The 20,993-nt window shown below is 39.5% G+C and overlaps 1 protein-coding gene and 1 long non-coding RNA gene across 4 annotated transcripts; one reads left to right on the top strand and one right to left on the bottom strand.

Moving 5' to 3' along the window:
• The first annotated feature begins 688 nt into the window (after positions 1-688).
• On the top strand, positions 689-19,136 carry CNP (2',3'-cyclic nucleotide 3' phosphodiesterase). Of its 2 annotated transcripts, none has more exons than XM_007428476.4 (4): positions 689-839; positions 12,345-13,014; positions 15,641-15,783; positions 18,418-19,136. In XM_007428476.4, the coding sequence occupies exons 1-4, from the start codon at positions 837-839 to the stop codon at positions 18,868-18,870; spliced, it is 1,269 nt and encodes a 422-aa protein (XP_007428538.1). In that variant the 5' UTR covers positions 689-836; the 3' UTR covers positions 18,871-19,136. The 2 variants fall into 2 exon arrangements, with proteins under 2 accessions (XP_007428538.1, XP_087999501.1); XM_088143375.1 differs by lacking the exon at positions 689-839 and adding an exon at positions 963-1,098.
• Positions 11,497-19,856, bottom strand: LOC148215439 (uncharacterized). Of its 2 annotated transcripts, XR_015796605.1 has the most exons (3): positions 19,721-19,856; positions 13,164-13,219; positions 11,497-11,775 (listed from the first exon to the last, which is right to left on the bottom strand). It is a non-coding gene; the product is annotated as an uncharacterized LOC148215439 (long non-coding RNA). The 2 variants fall into 2 exon arrangements; XR_015796604.1 differs by lacking the exon at positions 19,721-19,856 and having other exon boundaries at positions 13,164-13,416.
• Between the last annotated feature and the right edge of the window lie 1,137 nt (positions 19,857-20,993).

Here is a 20,993-nt window from a genome sequence, read left to right as displayed (position 1 = left end):
TCCATCCTTGCAAATCAAGTCATGCAAGTGAGACTTTGTTACATTTAGCAGGCAGAAACCAGCAAGGCAGAGGTGAGTTTTCTTAAGATGGTAATGGGGCCATGTGGCCTTGAGCAATATAGTCCAAAACCTCTGAAGGAAATCTTACGATGGGGGAGAACTTGTATAGTGTTAGATTAAAAAAAAAATGTGTCTCGCTTCCAAACATCCCTTCATCTCCCATCCTGACAATGAGCGTGCTTACTCCCCGTTGGGCTGTTTGAGGACCCCGTTGGGTGTGTATTCCTACATTTTCTTTTTTCACTTCCTTTTGCAAACGTTGGGAGTTCCCCGCACCTTTTTTCCTCGTTCCTTAGTGGCCCTCGTCACCAACTATCTGGCGGCTTTCCCTAGCAGACTTCGCTCTTTGGCGTGGGGCTTAATTTTCACCTGAAGGAAAAACGCTCTTGTTCCTCGTTGGCCTTCCCCTAGAGCTGAAAAATCCCTTCCCTCCGCCCACACTTTTTTGTTTACCCCTCTCAAAAACTGCACTAGAATAAATAAAACGCGGAGCTGGGCTTGAAGCAGCCTTGCTGCCCGGGGTGGGTGGTGGGAAGAGCAGCTGAGCAGCACCGGCCTCGCGCACAGGGCCAGCCCGGAGTTTCGCTTTCCCGTCTCTGTTGTACCAGGCAGGGACTGGGGGGCGTGGCTCCTCCGCTTCAGCTCCCATCTGGGCTTATAAAAAGCGGGTGCGGGCGCGCTCCCTCCGCCTGAACGCAAACGAGCCCGTCGGTGGTTTTGCAGCTGCGAAAGTCCCTGGTTCCAGTACCTCGCCCCGTCCGCTCGGTGGCGTTGCCATGGTGAGTTTGGGTGGTATCAATTCTGTTACCGCCGGAGGATGCCGCCTCCCACAGGCATTGGTTATGGGAAGAATTATTTGATGGGGTCGGACGGATTGCCATTTGTTGTTTATACTGACTAAAGACTTCATCTGTTGAACCTGGGCATGAAGAGCGCAGGACGTTCCTGGCTCCGTGAGCCTAGCAAAGGAGCCGTCCTCGCCTGAAACCACAGCTTGTGCGACAAAGTGCAAGCAGCCTTCGGTGGCTGTGGAGAGTTGTAAGCTGGAAGGGCGGCGGGAGGTTTGAGATCTGCTCTGGTGGGTAGCAGCAAGGGAGGGCCTCGATGTTCCTCCGGTCCTGTTCAGGCCATGGAAGCTGCCTCTGGATCTGGATGGTTCTTCCCCTCGGAGAGAAGTGGAATAGGGAGTCCATTCTCCACGATGGAATATGTACCTGATGGCTTTTGGTGTGGTGGCACTCAAACAGGGACAGCTGTTTATCAGTTTCTTGCTTGGAGAAGATAGAAAATAGGAACTATAACTTGATCCTAATTTAAAGGGAAGGAAACAGGGAGAGAGTAACTTGAGGGCAGGTGTGAGTCTAGGAAGAAACTGAAATCCTAAATTAGGAGATCTGTGATCAAGCCTCACTTTTACTTCCTCTGTGTTCTGGATGATGTGGTTTATATGCAATTTGTCTGTTTGCAAGAGAAAACATTTCTATCTAGGATGAGATATGTATACACTTTTGGTAGGGTTTGAGTATTGCAAAGTTACATACAAAAATGGGGCCTTGATTTGGCAGAGGGATTCAGTAACCCCAGAGTAAATCAACTTCTAACAGAGGAACTTGGATTGATGATCAACATGTTTCATCAACGTCACAGAAAGTTGATTTATCAACCAGAAGTGCTGTGAAATCTGGAGTTTGTGTACTCCACACAAGCATTATCCAACCTGGGTCCTGGTGGGTGGACTTCAGTTCCCCAAATTCTCAAAAATGGCACTGCTGGCTGGACATTTTTGAAGTCCACATTTCCAGAACATATTCAAGTCAACTTACATTGATGGAAGATTTTTTTATTTTATGAGAGGAAATATCCTTTAAAAAAAATGCATGGGAATTTACATTGAATATTGTGTGTGGGTGTGTAATTTTGGCAAAAATGCATTCAGCTGATTTTTGAAATATGAGCGTGGGACTGTGTAGACCCTTTTCACCATAACTTTTTTTTTCTTTTTGCACTATCCCTTGTATTTATGGTGACAGTGCCTACTCTATTGGCAACACTGCTCCAATTTCATGATCTGTCATTTATGGCAACTTTTCTCCTTATTCTTCTCCCTTCTTCAGTGGAATTCAGAATATATTATGTATCAAGTCTATACATTTTCTGTAGTCAGACTAAGTGCTGTGCAGAAGAGTTCTGTAACTTATCGTCTCTATATGCACCAAGGGCTTTGAGGTACTTTCAGAGAGTGCTTTGCTTATGTAAGCAACTCTTTAAATGAACTTTACAATTTACACACACACATACACACATTGCCGCACAGATGGAAGTCTCCCAGCACTTCACTTGATGTTGGTTATATGAAGTTTCTTTATTCATTGCTGACACAGATACTGTGTTCTTTTAACAGTAATCTTGGTTTCCTGTTCCACATAAACCAGATAGCAGCTGGGCGAGCAGACAGTTGGTATAAAAGGGGAGGGCCTTTTTCTATAAAGACTTCTCAAGCTCTTAACGTTCCACATGGTTTCATAACATTGCAAGGAAAGTGCTTACTTTCAAAACATAGTTTTTTTAAAAAAGAAAGACAAGCCTGAATACTTTTGATGTTTAGGTTGAGTGTTAACCCTTCACTTTATACTTGTAAAACACTAAATGGCCTTATCATACTTCAGGCAAACAGAAAAAAACTTGGCAAACTTCTTGGTGTCAGAAGCCAAAAAACCTCTTAGGCGAGTCTACCGTTTCTACCTGTAACCTGTCTCTAGTTCCTTTTGTCAGAAAATGAACAAGATCAGATGGCAGACACTAATCTTCTTTTGCAGTTAATATACAGGGCATTTCAGTCTTATACAATGAACACCCAAACAAATGGACTCTGATAGCAAATGATTTAAAATTACCAGTCCTCAGGAGAATCAATTACTTCTGCTTTTGTAATTAGAGCTTTCAGAGAGGTTATTACCCATTTCATGGTGGATAATTCTTTTATTTATTTAAAAAATGCTGAAATGCAAACAACAACATAGGAAAAAATACAATAGTAGTTGTACATTTTAAAAATGCCTACATCTATTATAGTGATTAACATAAAATATAACAAAGGGGGAAAAAGAATAAAAATCCATATAATATCCATTTAGTATCAATATGGGATTATTTCAGTCCTTAAACTTATCATTAAATCTAGGCTATATAGAAGTATATTGTTTCAGCTTCTCATTTTTAGAATATTAAAAGTTTTCAAAACTAACAGACTCACATTCTGAATCCATTACTGAATATCAGTTTCTTTTCATTTATGTAAGATTATCTTTGCTGAGCCCCAGGCTTGGTAGAGCTGAAGTTCCTCATAAAAGAACAAATTCCATATTTTAGGAATATAATTTAACATCACATGTATGTCTTTATTACATTTCTTTTCAAAACTTTGTTAATATATACTATGGTTTGAAATCAAAACAGCTGTTGCTAGACAAGATCAAATTGATAGAGCAATAAGGCAGCTGGCGGTTGCTGTTCCTGCTGCTGCACAATAAGCAGAAGGGAGGAAAAACCCTGTTTCTGGCAGCTGCACAGTAAGGAAAAAACACCTCTGTAAGGGTTCACTGAAAGTTCAGCAGTTGTACGCCACCTCTGGGCAGAGAACTAATATTATAATCAGCTTTAGTAATGAGTGCACAGTAGGGACGTGTGAAGGGAAAAGGTGTGCAGATGCGGTTCGTGAGCTGTGTACAAAGGGTTAACAATGCGCATGAGCAAGGATCAGGGAGTAAATGATGTAAGGGTGCATGTGTGAGGGTCTCTTTAGTATCTGTAAAAAGCATGGGTATAGAGCAGAATGCAACACAAGCGTACCCATGGACTGAGAACGCCACACTCTGCAGGGCTTATCGCTTTGTGGCTGAAGGGTGTACAGTTTATGAATTTGTTTTTTGCTTGTTGTAAGAATGTATAAAGACTTGGTTAACTTGAGAGCTTTTGTGCTCCAGGGCACCTTACTCTGTGCAAAATAAATACTGTATTATCTCTACCGTGGTATGTTTATGAGGCAAAATTGCACGCCAAGCTAGAAACCCCCCTGAGTTCCTGGGACAACAAAATCATACGAGTTTCTTACAAATCTGGCACAAAAATCTGATATCCAGTTTTTAAATTCATTCTTACAGAAGTCCAATAGACACAAAATCTTTTTTGTTCTTTTTTTCATTCTTAAATCAAAAATAGTGTATTTTACATTTCATAAGAACTGGACCTGTTGAGATTCCAATACTTCCTTCCACATTTCAGATATAGAATGATCCTAATCATTCTTCTTTTAAGTTCCATATAAATTTAAATTGCTGGTTTCATCCAAGCACTGTATCTTTTAAGGATCCTCAGATTCTGAAGCTGCTAAAGAATCTGGGCATACTGTTTTGTCAATATGTTTCAACTGTATATTTTGCCAAGCAGATGTTATAGGTAAATCATATTTGGAACACAATCTCTCAAAGTCTTTAAAACAAACCATTATTAATAATCTAATTTAAGGGATTTATCCCTTGTTTGGCCCAGGCATTTCAGTAAAATATCTTCCCCACGATCTTCAGACTGGGATTATTCCACAGTGTCAATTTCTCATGCAGTTCTGGATCAAAACTTAACCAATTATCTGTTAAGAACCAAATATGTCAAGCAGCTTTCAAGAAAAGCTTTCAAGATTTTTTTTAAACAAAAATCCCTGTTTAATATACTTGAACCCTAAAACTTGGCAACATTTCAGGGGGATTACATGCTTGCTCTTTACATAGGCCCAAAGAGGGTAATATTCAGAAAAGTTCTGATTCCACAAAAATATCAATGTCAAAATAAAAGCCCAGTGGTAATCTTGAAAATCTGGTAGGTTAAATCTGGCTTCATAAGAAAACCTCAGTTTGGCCAAATATATTTGAGGGGGGGTTGGCTTGCCATGTGTTTTCTTCTCATTAATTTTTCTGTGTAAAGTATCTAATAGGGATTAACACTGGAATCCCTCTTAAAATATAGATTAGTCTCAGTATGATATTCATTTTAATTACATTAACCTTGCCCAAGAGACTGAATGGAAGTTTTAACCACTGAGTTATGTTTACACTGAAACTGTTTCTGAAGCTGGGTAATTTTAATACATCAGATATATTAATTACATCTGGCCCCTTGTGGAAGCCAAGCGGTTGAAGGGAAACTCGGAGAATGAAGACTCATGTAGACGTATACTAGGCCGCGTCCCATCAGGACCGAGAGTTGCACTTGTGTTTCTGTATTAGGAGTTATGAGCCACCCAGGTGTGATGATGGAAAGGTATGGCTAGATCACCAAAACCGGTGCTTGTGACAATTAACAGTGCTAATGATGATGATTTAACAGCAGTGTTGACAGTAATACAGCTTTGGTTATTAACACATGATATATGAGTGAGAAAAGAACTATTCAGGATTTCAGATGATAGTTTGTAATTCTTGACGAAGTAAGTTTAATTAGATGTAAGAATTAAGTAGATTATTAAATTTAGTCTATGAGATTATTTTTCAGACTTTCTAGCTAAAATTTGCGGCGTGCTTGGTCTTTCAGAATCGTGCAAGACATTTACGTTGGAGGCTAAATACTAAACACAACTTTAAAAACATTTTAAAAAAACTTTTTGCTGCTTGATGGTTTGGAAATCAAGTGTTATGTACTATGGTTGAGCGGTTGTCCTAAGAATATGTGAAATTCGCTCATGGGGATTGTAGTATGAAGTGGAATGATTATTCCTTAATAATAGATTTTCAGTTTATTAGCTAAGAGTATGCACATGCTGCTGGTTAGATTCTGCATTCTGCTTTGCCAGGATAATAACAGGTGTTCATTTGCTCTGATACCTACTTCTACACAAAATCAGATCTACAATGGACCAGTGTGCTGTCTTGTAACCTTTAATAGAAAAATACACACAGGGACAGCAACGCCCTTTATACATTGCTTTTTTTCAATCTAAGATTTGCCTTTAGTTCCATCCCAAGAGAGAGACTCTGGTGAAAGTTCTTCCTTACATATTGACCACTGATCAGGATGCTGCATGAAAACACAGTCAACCAGGTTTGGTACTATAAAGCTGGCTGTTTTACTGCAGACATTCCAGTCTGCTGAGGAGTGAAACAGGGATGTATTTCCCATCCCCACTGTTTAATATTTATATAAACTCAGTGTTTGCTACTCTTACCCCAAAAGAATTTTACCCCAAGCTCAGGGACAGACATTTGGCAGTGCTGCTATACACTGACAACGCAGCAATTCTCTCTCTTACACAGGTGAGCTTTAGGAGAAGCTTGCGGGCCTTAGCAGAATTCTTCAGGGAGGAAGGGCTCACAGTTAATTACTCCAAGATTAAAATTATGGTTTTCTCGGGAAGGCCTAGCTGCAATAAACATCAGTGGCAAATAGGAATTAATAAAATAGAACAAGTTCTACCTTTCAAATATCTTGGAGTAGTTTTTAAAGCCACTGGCAGTTTGCAGGAACAATCTAGAGTCGTTTCTGCCAAAGCCAATAATAGTGCCAAGACAATCTTGGGCTTCTTCTACTCTAAGGCTGGTAGATGCATTTATTTTTTCTATCCATTCAATCATGTCTGATTCTTGGAGACTGCCTGGACAAGTCTTTGCAATTTTCTTGGCAAGGTTTTTCAGAAGTGGTTTGCCATTGCCTCCTTCCTGGGGCTGAGAGAAAGTGACTGGCCCAAGATCACCCAGCTGGCTTTGTGCCTAAGGCAGGACTAGAACGTACGGTCTCCTGGTTTCTAGCCTGATGCTTTAACTACTACACCAAACTGACTCTTGGTAGATGCATGCCTGCTTCCATTAAGCTGTTTAGAGCTAAATCTGCATCTCAAATGGTCTGTGGTGCACAGATATGCACCTACAATGATTTAAAGCTCCTGGATGCTGTTCAGTCAAGTTTTGACAAACACTTTTCCATGTCCTGTGTTGTGTCCCAAATATTCTAATTCTGTACCACCCCCTCGTAGAGATCAAGTTTTCAATGAGGGAGAGGTGGTTTATTTTCTACTCTTAGACTGGAATCCTGCTATTATGAACAAGTTTGGAATAGTTGCCCTGGGGCAACAATCCCTGTTTATGGACAAGAGGGAATCCACCCATCTTTGGCCACTATTCTGGTTAATCTCAAGTTTCATCTAAGACAACAAACTTTACATCCAGTTGTATTGTATTCAACCCTATCTCAACCATAAATACTGCATCAGTCCCATGCAAAATACGGATATTCCTAGAAAGGTTGCTATCACATTTGCAAAGAAGGAGGGGATGTATCCATCTAGAATGGCTTATTTTCAAGACACTTACCATAATATGAAAGCTATATTTTGAATTGTATCTCATAACCTTCTAACCTATGGAGTCCTTGGGGTTCTCAGGACTCCACAGTTCAACCCTGAGCTACACATATTTGCCTCTATTGGTACCTTCTAACCTTTCTGAGCAAGAGGGATATGATATCTTTCCACCTTTATGTTCTATGGAAAACAAATATTGAGGGAGAATTGATATCCAGGCATTATTGGCCAAAGAAAGCACAAGTTATATTCAAAATAACAGTGTATCTTAAAAAGATAATTTCTATATAGTACTAAGCAAATGCGGTCAAATCATAGTATATTTTGAAGAAAAAACATCAACATATAGAGATGAGCTCTGTTTCGGATAATTATCTTAAAATGAAAGAGATTTGAGATCATAAGTAATGTATGATTTATTTTATGGGATTTAAGCATACATAGTCTTCTCCAGCTTAGAGATAACAAAATAAACTAAATTCATAATCTGTTCTACTCAGTTAACAACACACTTATTGTTATGATTGGGGGAGGAAGGTGATAGGAGACAGACCCACGAAGCTGTATATCAATATGAACTTGTTTTGCCTAGAATTTTATTTATGGGATTTTAATAGCACAGTGAACAGATTCCACAAAACACTTTGGGATTATATCACATCCTAGAGATTTAACTATACATTTATCTCTCTTCCTCGCACCAAAAATTGATAAAGCTGAGCCTAATCAATGTCCTAAGTAGATGAAAAGTGTGAATGGGTAAAATGCAAATAAATAGTCCACAATATCATAGATGAGTCAACCTTCAATATTTCTCCAGTAGAAAGTCAATACTACAGTGTGGACATTAATAATAAAATTCCATAGTGTTTACTGGTGTTTACTGGCAGTGAATGAGAATCATTTCCAGTTTACCCAATAGAGGAATTTTATCAGCTGGGTTATATTTATGCATTTTAGATCACGGTGGCTAACAATATATAGCTAATAAAAATGTTGTGGACTTATTTATGAGGCTGAAAAAAAATTATAAAATTCACAGTGAAAATTGTGCAGCATCTAAAGAAAATTGTTTTCAAAAATTGGATGCATCTGTTGGAAAATCAAGGAACATCGAAATTGAATGTCCTTATTACAAAAATGCTTTTGTCAGTTTTTTATTAACTCATAAGTCATTTACAACAACTTTTCAATGAAAATAAGTGCTTGGTTTTTGTATAGATCAAACCACATCTTTTTTTCCCCTTAGATGTTGCCTCTCTTCTGGTTATTAGACCAGCTTAGCTCCTGGACCTTTTCCCCTACTTTGCTATGACTTTATAATCCTGCTCCTGCAAGATAATTTTTCAACTTCCAGAATACTACAAACAAATTCAGCCTAATTTGAGTTGTAGCCTTTGGAACACTTATGGAAAGTCTTTCCTCAGCCAGCTTGGTCATGGCTGAAACTTTGAGGGTTGACATCCACACATCAGGGAAAGCTGGCATAGGACATAATGAGTAACAGTAGCACCAAAACTGAGACACGCATTGAATTTATATTTGAATGCAACAAAAGATAAGAGCTTTGATCTGAAGGAAAATACTATGTCCCACAAATTGAATTCAGATTTTTCAGCCAAGATCTACAAAATCAGCTCTCAAATGACAAAATTAAGCTCAGAGATGATGGTTACATGGGTTTCGGAAGTGAGGGTCAGGGGCAAATGATGACACGTGATTATATCATCACAGAAATGCTGCCACTTAAATACTTGCACCAGCATTTGTGCCATGATGTCACCACACATAATTTGTAGTTCAAGGGAAAGTGCTAGTCTGGAAATGTATATACAACTATCCATTTTATTGTAGAAAAGCTATTTAGAGGCTCATATAGATACCCTTCAAGTTAACCTAAGCTCCTGGTGATTTCATGATCTTTCCCATATAGTTTCCTTGGCAACAGTACAAAAAATGATTTGCACTGTTCTGGGATTTCCCCCAATTTCCCAGCTTGGAGTTTTCCTGATGATCTCCTGTCCAAGTGCTGACCAAGTCCAACCCTGCTCAGTTTTTTGAAATCAAACAATCAGAAATGGTTGCTAGGTGTGGCCTACCTATGTATCTCTATAAATATACATAAACACTTGTGCGTTCTCTCTTCCTCCCTCCCCCCTCCCTCCCCCATACACACCTACACAAGCTCACATACATAATCAAAGTTTGTAAATTAACGTGATTTGTAATGCAGGGATTCTGCAGAAAGTAGTGATCAAGGTAATTTAAATTTTGGGCCTTGATTAAAAGAATACCGGGCCTCAGAACAGAACTCCAGATCTCATAAATGGCACTCTCTACTGTCTCAATGTGCTTATTTCGTAAGGGGGTGAGTGGAACTGAGCTGTTGGGTGCCTGGCTATCAGTTTCTCCATGATTGCCTGTTTGTGGGGTGGGCAGGGCAGGGCTGGGTGTGTGCGTTCCTGTGTGACACAGAATGGGACAAATTGTTCTCCTGGAAATGAATCCAAGTTCTCCTCTTAAGACAGGCTTGTGTGGTACCATTGTGTGCGTCTCCTCCCACCTGTTTTAACACAAGCTTGTATTATTTCAGTTCCATTGCAAAACAATTCGTGTTTACAGTGGTTTCTCCCCCTCCCTTCCATTAGTGCTATTTTGTTTTGTCTTTTTTTAAAAACTCTCCTAATTCAACTCCCCAGGCAGTTGGCTTTTCAAATATTGCAACAGTATTTCTAATGCTAATTCAAAATAGCATTATTTTAGCCAAACAACCAGGATCTTCACTGTGGTTTAGAACTGGGTGTAGATAGTAACATGGATTTTTTTTTTTTTTTCCAGTTTCACAGAGATCAGGGGCCAAAGTTCCTTGTCTTCTTCCAGACAAGAAGGCTTGTGCCATAATCAATCTACTAATCTATCTTTCTTCTTTTCCTTTTCCTTTTCCTTTTCCTTTTCCTTGTCCTGTCCTGTCCTGTCAGCCTACCTTCACTGTTATGTGATGTTGCAACAAGAGAGAAAGCTTTCTGCATTCCGACATCTCAACTGCAGAATCGTCAGCCTTTTAAATTTCTCATTTTAAAGTATCTTCTGTCTCCATTATTGTTTTCTGATACGAGTTTATAAGAGTTTGCTATTCTTTTTTTATAAGTTGTCTTTAATATGAAAGGCAATATAACCTATTCCCAATAAATGACAATGAATTAAAGGTGCAATCCCAACATACAGCAAAAGCATTTACCTTCTAATACTTTCAGATACATGCTGCTTCTCTCACCTTTCCTTTTCTTCACTTAAGCTCTTTGTTCAGTTTAAAGGTTATTATTATTGATCCAGCATCGTAGCAGGGGCTCCATACATCTGAAAGAATCTATTCCCTTTAATAAAGCCAATCTATTAATCTCCTAGCAATCTTTAGTTAAAACCCACTTTGAGCAACTATTTTTCCTCCTCCCCCTCTTTTCCTTCTTTTGGACATATCTGACTTCATCAGTCTTGCCCAACTGCCCACACTTACGTCTACCTGTCCTACTCTTTTGACTTTTTAACAACAATAATTTTGTTGTGCTAAAAATCAGTTCTGTGCTAAGTAAAGCTTTGCTCTTTAGTAGCATGGCCAGATGCAAACAGGATGAGGAAAGGGGAATTTCAGAGCAGCAGCAATGAATAGTGCAGAAACAACATCTGCTTTGTCAATTAGGAGACAGCGTGAGTGCATGTTCACCCATCCAAGGTTAATAGCTGATCTTAGTCCTCCTCACTGGGTGACCCTCCCAAAAAACGTTATTAGGCTGAAAAGATGCATAAGATCACATTTTTTCCTGTCTTGCCTGACTTCTAATCTCTCTTGCCATTTTTTGACTTCGCTGAAATCTCCCCAATACAGAGAACACAGCCTAGACTTAGAGAAAACTGATAAATATTCTATTGTCTTTTAACCTAAGACAATATATCAGGGGCCCTGAACAGTTAGTGACACATATTCAGACTACACATCTGGGCTACTGAAATTCAGATAAGCACTAGATAGCAACATAGAAAAATTTTGACACACAGATCTGATAGCTCCAACATATCTTCTCTGAATTATGTAGTAAAAAAAATGGTGAGAGATTCCAAATAGTATATCCTCATTCTAATTCACTGGGTATATCTGCAGAAGGTATAGAAATTATGAGTACAATACCATATTATGTGCTTTTTGTTGGTACACATCCCACATTCATCCTCTTGCATGCACGCCACTGTCTCAGGACCTGAGATGGCCTGGTTCTCATTAATGCTTGGGAAGAGCCATGCCTCAGGGATAGGGTGCATCTTCACATGTAGATGATCCCAGGTTCAAGTCCCACCAGAGCTGGAAGAATTCTAGCCTGAAATATGGACAAGCCACTACTTATCAGAGTTGACAGTACTGTACAAGATATTGGCCTAACCCTCTTGACAGATGGCGGTAAGTTACTTTCCTTCTAATAAACAACAAGGCAGGCCCCAGCCTAATAGGACAAACAACCTTCCCCAGCACAGGACAGCAGAACATCACCCAGATGAGTTGAACTACAGACCCCATCACCTTTCTACTAGCCAATGGACAAGTAGTTACTGGTGGTGGGAGTTGTAGTCCAACGTAATTGGAGGGCACCAGATTGGGGAAGGTAGGCCTAGAGTTTTGCTATAACTGACTGAAAGGGCTGCTACTTCTGGAATGCACCAAGTTCTTCTCTGACATAATAGTGCCATTTAAAGCCATCACTAGGCCATTTGTGCCCATCTGAATAACCAGCAGCAGGAGGAGCAACAACAAAAAAATCCCCTCTTCAGTTGAGATTGAAAACAGTGGCCTATTATTAAGGAGAAATGATGGTATCTCTCTCTCTGGAATGTTCCAATAAAACCACACAATTATTCTTTCTCTCTTTCTCTCTCTCCTTTTTGATTTCAGAACAAAGGCTTCGCCCGGAAGAGCCACGTGTTCCTGCCAAAGATTTTTAGGAAAATGTCTTCCCAGCCCAAAGAGCGTCCTGAGAGCTTGCAGTTCCCCTTTCTGGATGATGATGAAACGATTACCACAATCCGGGAATCAAAAACTTTTTTTGTCCTCCGGGGTCTACCAGGCAGTGGGAAATCTACCTTGGCCCAGGCCATCCAAGACAAGTATAAGGATGCTTGCAAAGTCATTTCTGTTGACCACTACAAAATCCAGCCTGCTGTCAGGAGTGCCATTCCTGATGATTATAGCAAGGTTGATGAGGATCTAGCTGACTATTGCAAGCGTGACATCAGTGTGGTAGTCGTAGATGATACCCACCACGAACGGGAGCGGCTGGAGCAGCTTTTTGACATTGCAGACAAATATCGCTACAAAGTCATCATTGTGGAGCCCAAAACTTCATGGAAAATGGATTGCTTGCAGCTCAAAGATAAGAACCAGTGGAAACTTTCAGCTGATGAGCTAAAGAAATTGAAGCCCAGTTTAGAAAAGGACTTCCTTCCCTTGTATTATGGATGGTTTTTAAGCAAAAGGAGCTCAGAGCACTTGCGGAAGACTGGGCAGGCATTTTTGGATGAGCTTGCTAGTATTAAAGCCTTCAAAAAGGAGTCAAATAAATACTGTGGGTGCCCCCTCCCCAAGCTTTTTTATTTATAGAAATTTGGCTGTCTACTAACTTATGTGAAATAATCTTTTTAATGCTTATCTTTAGGCTTTGCTGATATGCTCAGTCTACCATAATTTCATGAAGCAAATCCTTAATCCTCTTACCTTAGAAACAAAAAGAAAAACCATTCCATGCTCATTTTTTAGTTTGTAGGATGAATCTGGAAAACATAGGAATATTTTCTTGATTTCCTTTTATATCTCACACTGCCTTCTCAAAAGTGTTACTAGATAATTAAAGAACCTCCAAGGAGAAAGCAGGATCTATCACATAAACTGTTTTTTTTAAATAGTTCTTAGAAAAAGATTTTGGTGCAGAGCAACAGGTCACCCTCCCAAAATGTTCTGTTTACTTTAAAATAAATGCTGATTTTATGTGTTTTCTGATGCTGTACCAAATGATATTATGGATTCCTGCCTACTGCTATCTTGATTCCTAGATTCATCCTCCAGCTGTAATTTTACCACACACACCCCCATGACTCTCATCTGTTTCTATGGGCTAAAGACTCATAATATATTTCCCCTTCTATAGATGCCCCTGCATTCCAGTGTCCCTAAGGGTCACCAGCCCAAACTGTTTCTAGGCTCTAGAGTCCTGTCTTCCAGATGCCATCCGAAAATGGCCTTTGAACTTGGTCCCTAAAATCATGGTGGCAATTTATTTTGTCTACTCTACTTTCAGGAGTCTCTGTTTTAGTCTTTGTTGCTTGCTTTCACAAGTCACTCCCTCTTGTATCTAACACTTCTTAGATAGTGGGTCCTCATGCATGTATTGGAATATCACATCTGCTGAATAGCATGCATGTCAGTTCTGCTTTAAGCATTTGGTCTTGAAGGTGAATTAGCCTTCATCTTGGGAAAGTTGTCCTCTGATCATACTTGCGCTGGAATTGTAGGCTTTCTCAACCTGTTGCTTTCTGGATGAGTTGGACTAGGACTCCATTATCCTCAGCCTGTGCTGGCTTAATATAATACAGCAGCTGAATTAGGAAAATCTAATATCAAATCTCTTTTCCTTCTGTGCCAAAATATAAATGCAAGCAACAAAGTCATATGCAGGAGAGACACGATTTATTTTCTGACCTGCTGCCCAGAATCTGTATGCCATTTAAAACACACACCTATGTGTAGTCTCTGCTAATGAATCACCCTCTTCTTCTACATTGTATTGAAGTGGCTGGTGGCTTCTGATATGTATGTATATAATGTACGTAAGTATACATTGTATACATACATACACAGCTGGTCCTTTTGATTGGCTTTTGACAATATTTATAGGCAAAATCAAACAGCATGAAGGATTGGGCTGGTTTGGAGATACTTTTAACTTTTTTATTTTTGTGAAAGCTGAGCTTTGTGGATGCTAAATCCTGTCTTTTCTTGTGAATGTTTCTGCATACACAGTAACATAATTCTATCCTAAAGGTCTTATTTTCCATCATTATTCACCCTTGGATATATGGCTTGAAAAAGTTATCACCTATTTTTGTCTCTGAACTAACAAAACTAAACATCTACTCCAAAATATCCATTTGGCTACTTCTTGCAGTTAGAAAGTTTGTATCAATGTTTTGGCCAAGTAATTTCAAAAGTCATTTCTAAATGCCTCCCTTGTGACTAAGATAAGTTAGGTGTCTTCCCATGTTGTTTTCTAAACAATAAAAAATCTCTTGGTACAATACTCGTTAAAAAGACCACAGGTGTTGGGGAGATAGTGCTCAAATTTGACAGGGTCTTGACCAGTGTTTTTCAAACAGCATGCTAGCTGGGGAATTCTGGGAGTTAAGTCCACAAATCTTAAAGTTACCAAGTTTGAAAAACACTGGTCTAGACTTAATGGCCACAGCTAAAGACATGTGCTTTTTCCCCATGGTAATAGCTAGTGTCACCAAAGATGGGAACTGAGATCCTGTAAATAGCTGTCTCCTTCCTATAAATCAGTGTTTTTCAACCTTGGCAACTTCAAGCTGTGTGGACTTCAACTCCCAGAATTCCCCAGCCAGCATGCTGGCTAGGGAATTCTGGGAGTTGAAGTCTGTACAGCTTGAAGTTGCCAAGGTTCAGAAACACTGCTATAAATGGAAGGCAAGCAGTGGTGGGTAAATTTGCCATACCATATTGCTTTTCTTGGTTTCTCTTCCAAAACAGTCATTCCCAAACAGGTCCCTTCAGATATGTTGGATTGTAATTCCTATAACCGAGCACTAGTATGAGGAATGCTAGATGGGGAGGTAGGAAGAGCACAGCAAGAAAACTGATGATACAGACATATGCTAATGTCTACTTGGGGCATAAAATGCTCAGCAGCGTTGAATGAAATTTTTGCCTGCCATTACAATCATGTTGTGATTTTTATATGGAACATTTATAGGCTGTCTTCATCAAAATTTTCATCTCAAGTGGGTCTATGAAAGATTTCTTATCTTGTATTGTCATGATCTGTTTTTGCCATATTTACCAAACTAATCTTGCATAAACACACACACACACACACAAAACCAGTGTGGAGTGAAAAGTGCATTTAAAGGAAACCGTGAATATGAAACACTGAGGCTTGCTCTGTTTCTTCTTGCTTACAGTTGGACAGCCCCCTGAAGAACCCAAAATGAAAATTGATCTGACCGGCTACTTTGTGAAAAGGCCCCCAGGGGTCTTGCACTGCACCACTAAATTCACTGACTTTGGGAAGGCTCCAGGAGCAGATGATTATGCACAGCAAGAGGTGAGAATTTTTCTTTTTATTCTGACAGAAACATGATAGCGTATAAAGGCATTTTTCAAGATTATTTTAGGTGGGGTGGTCCAACTTTCTCACTTTCCCTCAACCTTTTTACGAGAGGAATTGTGTATTTACAAAGGAATCTGGATGCCCCCCCCCAGTTAAAATCAGTATTGTGTACAACATTCAGTATGAGCAGCCGTACATTTCATATGCTATGTAAAATAATATATTCTCTTAAAAATAGTATTTGCTGTAAACTTGAATGTTTTTAGCACACAAGATAATTCACTTTACCTACTAAAAAAAGATTGCCTGAAAGAAAGAATGATTCTATATGATACACAGAAATTTCTCCTTTAAGATTTACCTGTGCTTAAACTACATGTTATTGAAACATCCATCTCTATAACAGTTTAATTTTATTATGACATAGATATTTTTAGATTTTATTACTTGTAATCATAATCTGCCTTGAAAATACTTACATGAAGGCATATATAAAGCATGTATAAGTGACTTTTCTTTGAGCAAATTTAGCCAATGCAAAACTGTATGTATGTATCTATGTGTATATATAGAGACAGAGAGACAGAGACAAAGTGATACTTTAGTTCTTTAAAGATCCTTGAGTGTGCATTAACTCAGAAGGTTTCCCAGAACCATTCATGTGCCTCAAAGTAGTATCACACAAGGGAGTTGGGCTGTTTTTTTCACCAAATTCCCTAGTTCCCCAGCTGTGATTTTTCCTAATCTAGAATAAATACCTGCCAATTGACCCAGTTTGTCTGGATAGGCCAGATTGGAACAGTTATCTCATCCAGAAATCCACTTTGGGAAGATTGCAGGTTTCAGAGAAAAAGTGGCTGGTGGAGGTCTCTGTGGAAGCAGTTCCCAGTGCAGGCTTTGCTTTGCCTTTAGCATGCCTGGAAGAGCAGAGATGTGCCAGCTGCCTGGGCTTACTTTGCCCACAGACAATGGAGTCCTGGGTGGAGTGGAGTGGAGGGAGGTGGCCAGGACTCAATATATCCTCCTGTCACAAGGTGCTAGTAGGCTTGATACTGCCTGGGGTCTGGGTGGCACAGCTGTTAAAGATGAGTGAAGTCAAGTTCTACATTTTCCAACCTATTTATTGCTCCAGACCAAATCATTTCCAATATCAATCTGAGTTTTATATTCATTATATTATTGTTGCACTAGAAGTTCAAGCAATAATATTATGAAATCCTGTTCAGATCCTTGTATTTTACAAAGGTCACAGGATTGAACTGAATAAAGGTGTCTAGTAAAGGAAATCTATGTGTTTCGCAGTTTTACTGTGTACTTAGAGATGCATGGTTGAATCTTTGACTGTGCCCAGAGCGGCAAATACTGCTTTGGGCCTATTTATTTATTGGATTTATAGCCTACCTTTCATTCAGGAACTCAAGACAGTCTATGCAGCACTCCCTTCTCCCTGTAAGAACCTTGTGAAGTAGGTTGGACTGAGAAAGTGACTGACCCAAAATAATTGTGGAAATTTCTGTGTCTGACAGTGGAATTGAACTTAGGTCTCCCTGCTCCTAGTCTAACACGTTAACTGCTACACCATATTAGCATTAAGGTCTTGTTCTGTTGGAACTATCCCTTTAGGTCTAGAATATCTGTCCAGTTTACTATAGAAATCACTGTTTTTAATCCTAACATTTTAGTAGTTATAATTCTTGTAGAAAGAACTGACTGGATTGCTGTTAAGGGGCAGCCCTTTAACACAACTGGAAAATTTCCTTCATTGCAAATATAACTGCCAGAATGATGCAGCTAGATGGAAGGCATTATCTTGCTTGCCATAAAGCTTCCATGTCCAATTGAAGGTGCTGGTGCACCCTTAAGTAGCATTCCTACAACATTGTCAGCCAAACTCTGACTAGCTGGTTTCCATCTTGGCCTATTGTATGAACCCAGCTAAATGTGATCTACTTAAAAAAACATTAAGCAACATATTACAGCATCTTGCATAGCCAATTAATTAAAGGACCATCTCTCCCCATACTCCTATACTAAGGAAAAAGGGCTTTTTCATAGAGCCTCCGCTAGAGGGGATCCCCATGATGAGATGAGAATACCCCAGGTGTGGAATACTCTGTGCACAAGTGTACATTTAGGGCAATAACTTATTTGATACAAATCAAAATGTTATTTGCCAAGACATTTTAATTTAGTTCTGGTTTCAGCTGTTATTTGTACTATTGTGTTGTTGCTGTTTTACTATTTTGGGTTACTTCTTTTGATTTTACTTCACATGATTTACAAGTCATGCATTTTATGCTCCTGCCCCTCTTCCACCATCTAAAGACAATTTAGACATAAGTAATAAATTGTATGGAATGTCTAGATACTGTTAACATTAGGGGCTGGCAACGCTACTGAATTTCAGAGCTGTTCTAATTTCTTTTGCAGCTCAAACTTTACAGCCTTAATCCAGCCCTCTCCTATCTAGTGCCCTGATGATGCATTTGGACTACAGCCCTGGCTGTGCTGGGTGGGGATCCAGGGAGACACAGTCCTGATGTCCTTGAAGGGTACTAGGTGGAGGATGGCAGGGTTAGTCTGAGTTGAATACATGGCTTGTCTTAAGAGGAATAATTTCTTCTGCAGATTGTGAAGACCTCTTATGGAAAATCTTTCTTCCTGACCATATCTGCTCTCTTCATCACCCCAAGAACTGCTGGTGCCCGCGTGGAAATGAGCGAGCAGCAAATGCTTCTGTGGCCTGGGGACGTGGATGTGCTGCAGCCGGCGGTCAGCTTCCCAAAAGGCAGCCGAGCTCACATCACTCTGGGCTGTGCCAGTGGGGTAGAAGCTGTCCAAACTGGCCTTGACCTCCTTGAATTTGTGAAACTGGAAAAGGCAGGGAACAAAGGCGAGGAGGTTGGGGAGATTGGCGGTGGGAAACTTGTGTCCTTCGGGAATGGGATGTGGATGCTTTTGCTTTCAAAAAAGATTGAGGTGAGGGCCGTCTTTGGTGGCTATTATGGAAAGGGAAAACTGGTGCCAACTCAAGGAGGTAGCAAACGGGGATCACCCTTTAATTCCTGTATCATCATCTAAGGGCTCTAATGGCCACTGCTGCCTTGTTTTCATACGATATAATGTGTAACCTTTTATAAGACCTTCCCCATCACAACACACGATAGCACCCTACAACTAAAGCCACATCTTAATTCTAGTGACGTCCTTTTTTAGAGGAATATTTGTTGACCTTCAGAGGCCTGGATTCCTCTAATGGAAAACATTAGCACTTTTTATACCTTTAAAATTAATACAACTGAATACTTGGATATTCCATCCTTTTGAGGCTTCCTTTTTTTTTTTTTTAATATAGAAAAATAGCCTTTCCAAGTTTGCCAGAACTGGGGCTGTTCCTGTGCTATAAATCTACTTGGTCCCTTACAGCAATGTTAGTGTTAGAGCACGTGGGGGAAGCTGATGGATTGTACCACGGCAGAGCACAGGGAGAGCACAAGGGGTGAATAGAGTGTTTTTCCAGTGATCCGTCACATAAAAACTCCCTGACAGTAGGAAACTAATATTGTAGGTAACCATAAAGATAGAATTTTATAGCTTTCTATTTTCAGCAAAGGTATGGGGGAGGGGAAGTATTTAAAAGTTCATGACCCATCTTTTACATCCTCACACAATCCTAACCTTTCATTTGAATCCAAATTCAGGATAGACTTAGAAAGTTTGGATCAGTCACCCCTCTGCCCATATTCTGAAAACACCTTAGCAAAGTTAAGTGAACATTACACTTAAAATGCCCAGATTCACTTCCCAAGTTATCCACAGAGTAACTGGGTGGCTTCAAGGAATCTCTCCTTAGTTGAGATTCAAAATCAAGCATTGCCATCTCTGTTCAGCTAAACTTTTGAGCTTGAGGTAAAGAGGAAAGAGATGTTACCTTTCTGGTCTGCAGTTGAATCTTCAACAAGATGATGTACTTCTAAAATAAAGTATAATGCCTCCCTGTTTGGGTTGGACATAGCAAGGTCTTGCTAATATTTCTTCTGTCCAAGCAAGTAGCAGGTACCTTTTCCTAGATTTTTTTTTTTAATAGGAGGGATAAAGCCTCCCCCAGCAATTTTCTGAGCTTTTGAAACAGTTGCTAAGCATCAGTAGAAGGCTTCATTCCAAACCTTTAATGAAAAGCAGATCTTGTTAACATGCAACTCAGACTCTTAGCTTTTCACAATGTCTTAGTCTTGTGCCAGTCTGTGACATTGTTATTGTATGAATTAGATGTCACTGAAAGCTGGCACATCTGATACTGTTGCCCGCAGCCCCTTCAACATTACCTCTTGTACAAACTTGCAAGGGATTTATGATCTTGCTTATGTGTTATCATAGTTCCGAAGCATGGGCTTCTACTAACGGATTTAAAACTAGAGAGAAGGAATCTGCCTTACAGTTCCTTGGTTTGTTGTCCATCCTGTCCTGTATTGTCTAAAATGACAGGCAGTAAATTTTTAGTAGAGATCTTTTGTTTTCTGATTGTTTAAGATGCCAAGAAACTGAATTTCAGCCATTGTCCATGAAACTCATGTACTAAGACTGCTCTGTCCCTTCAGTACAATTTTTTTTTCAACAAGGATATTTGAACTGGTGGATAATCCAACAGCAAAATTAGTTGAATTGACTGGATCTTAAACTGCTGCAATTGGTCTAAATTATGAGAGCTGCCTTAAGTACTGTATCTGAGAAAAGTATCTCACCATCTGTGTAAAAAGGGAGGATGTATCTGTTTTTTAATTGATGGATGCAGCCAGATAGCCGAGCATGGATAGGAAATCCATCAGAGCTTCAAATCTTATGAAAAAAGGGACAATGGACTAAAATACGTATCAGTGAGCAAGTATTTCAGACAATAATGGTATATCTGAAGCTTTGATAGTTTAGTTATAGGGCTTTGTTTTCTGAAGAGTACAATAAATTCATAGTGCAATCCAAATGCATATAAACTGAGAAGTAAATCCTTCACAGTTCAAAGAGGTATATCCTAAGGTAATATACAACACCCCCAGCTTAATGTTCTTTAGATATACTGACTCCAACTTTTCTCAACTTTAGCCAGCATAGTCATTGGACCTAGCACTTGAAACTACTCAACGTTTGGAAATACACTTCAAGGAAGAAATTAACATTTTAAAACCTGTGTTCTTAAATACACACCAAAA

This window comes from Python bivittatus, unplaced genomic scaffold (genome assembly GCF_059951505.1).
Source record: "Python bivittatus isolate LINGU-HERP-01145 unplaced genomic scaffold, Pbiv_v1 ctg000410_np1212, whole genome shotgun sequence".
Taxonomy (NCBI): domain Eukaryota; kingdom Metazoa; phylum Chordata; class Lepidosauria; order Squamata; family Pythonidae; genus Python; species Python bivittatus.
The sequence above is the reverse complement of the archived record's forward strand: the minus strand, read 5'-3'. Positions and strand labels throughout refer to the sequence as shown.

Coding starts and splice junctions, on each gene's coding strand:
- CNP (XM_007428476.4), top strand. Junction 13,015..15,640: donor AAAGGAGTCAAATAAATACT/GTGGGTGCCCCC, acceptor TCTTGCTTACAG/TTGGACAGCCCCCTGAAGAA. Junction 15,784..18,417: donor ATGATTATGCACAGCAAGAG/GTGAGAATTTTT, acceptor TTTCTTCTGCAG/ATTGTGAAGACCTCTTATGG.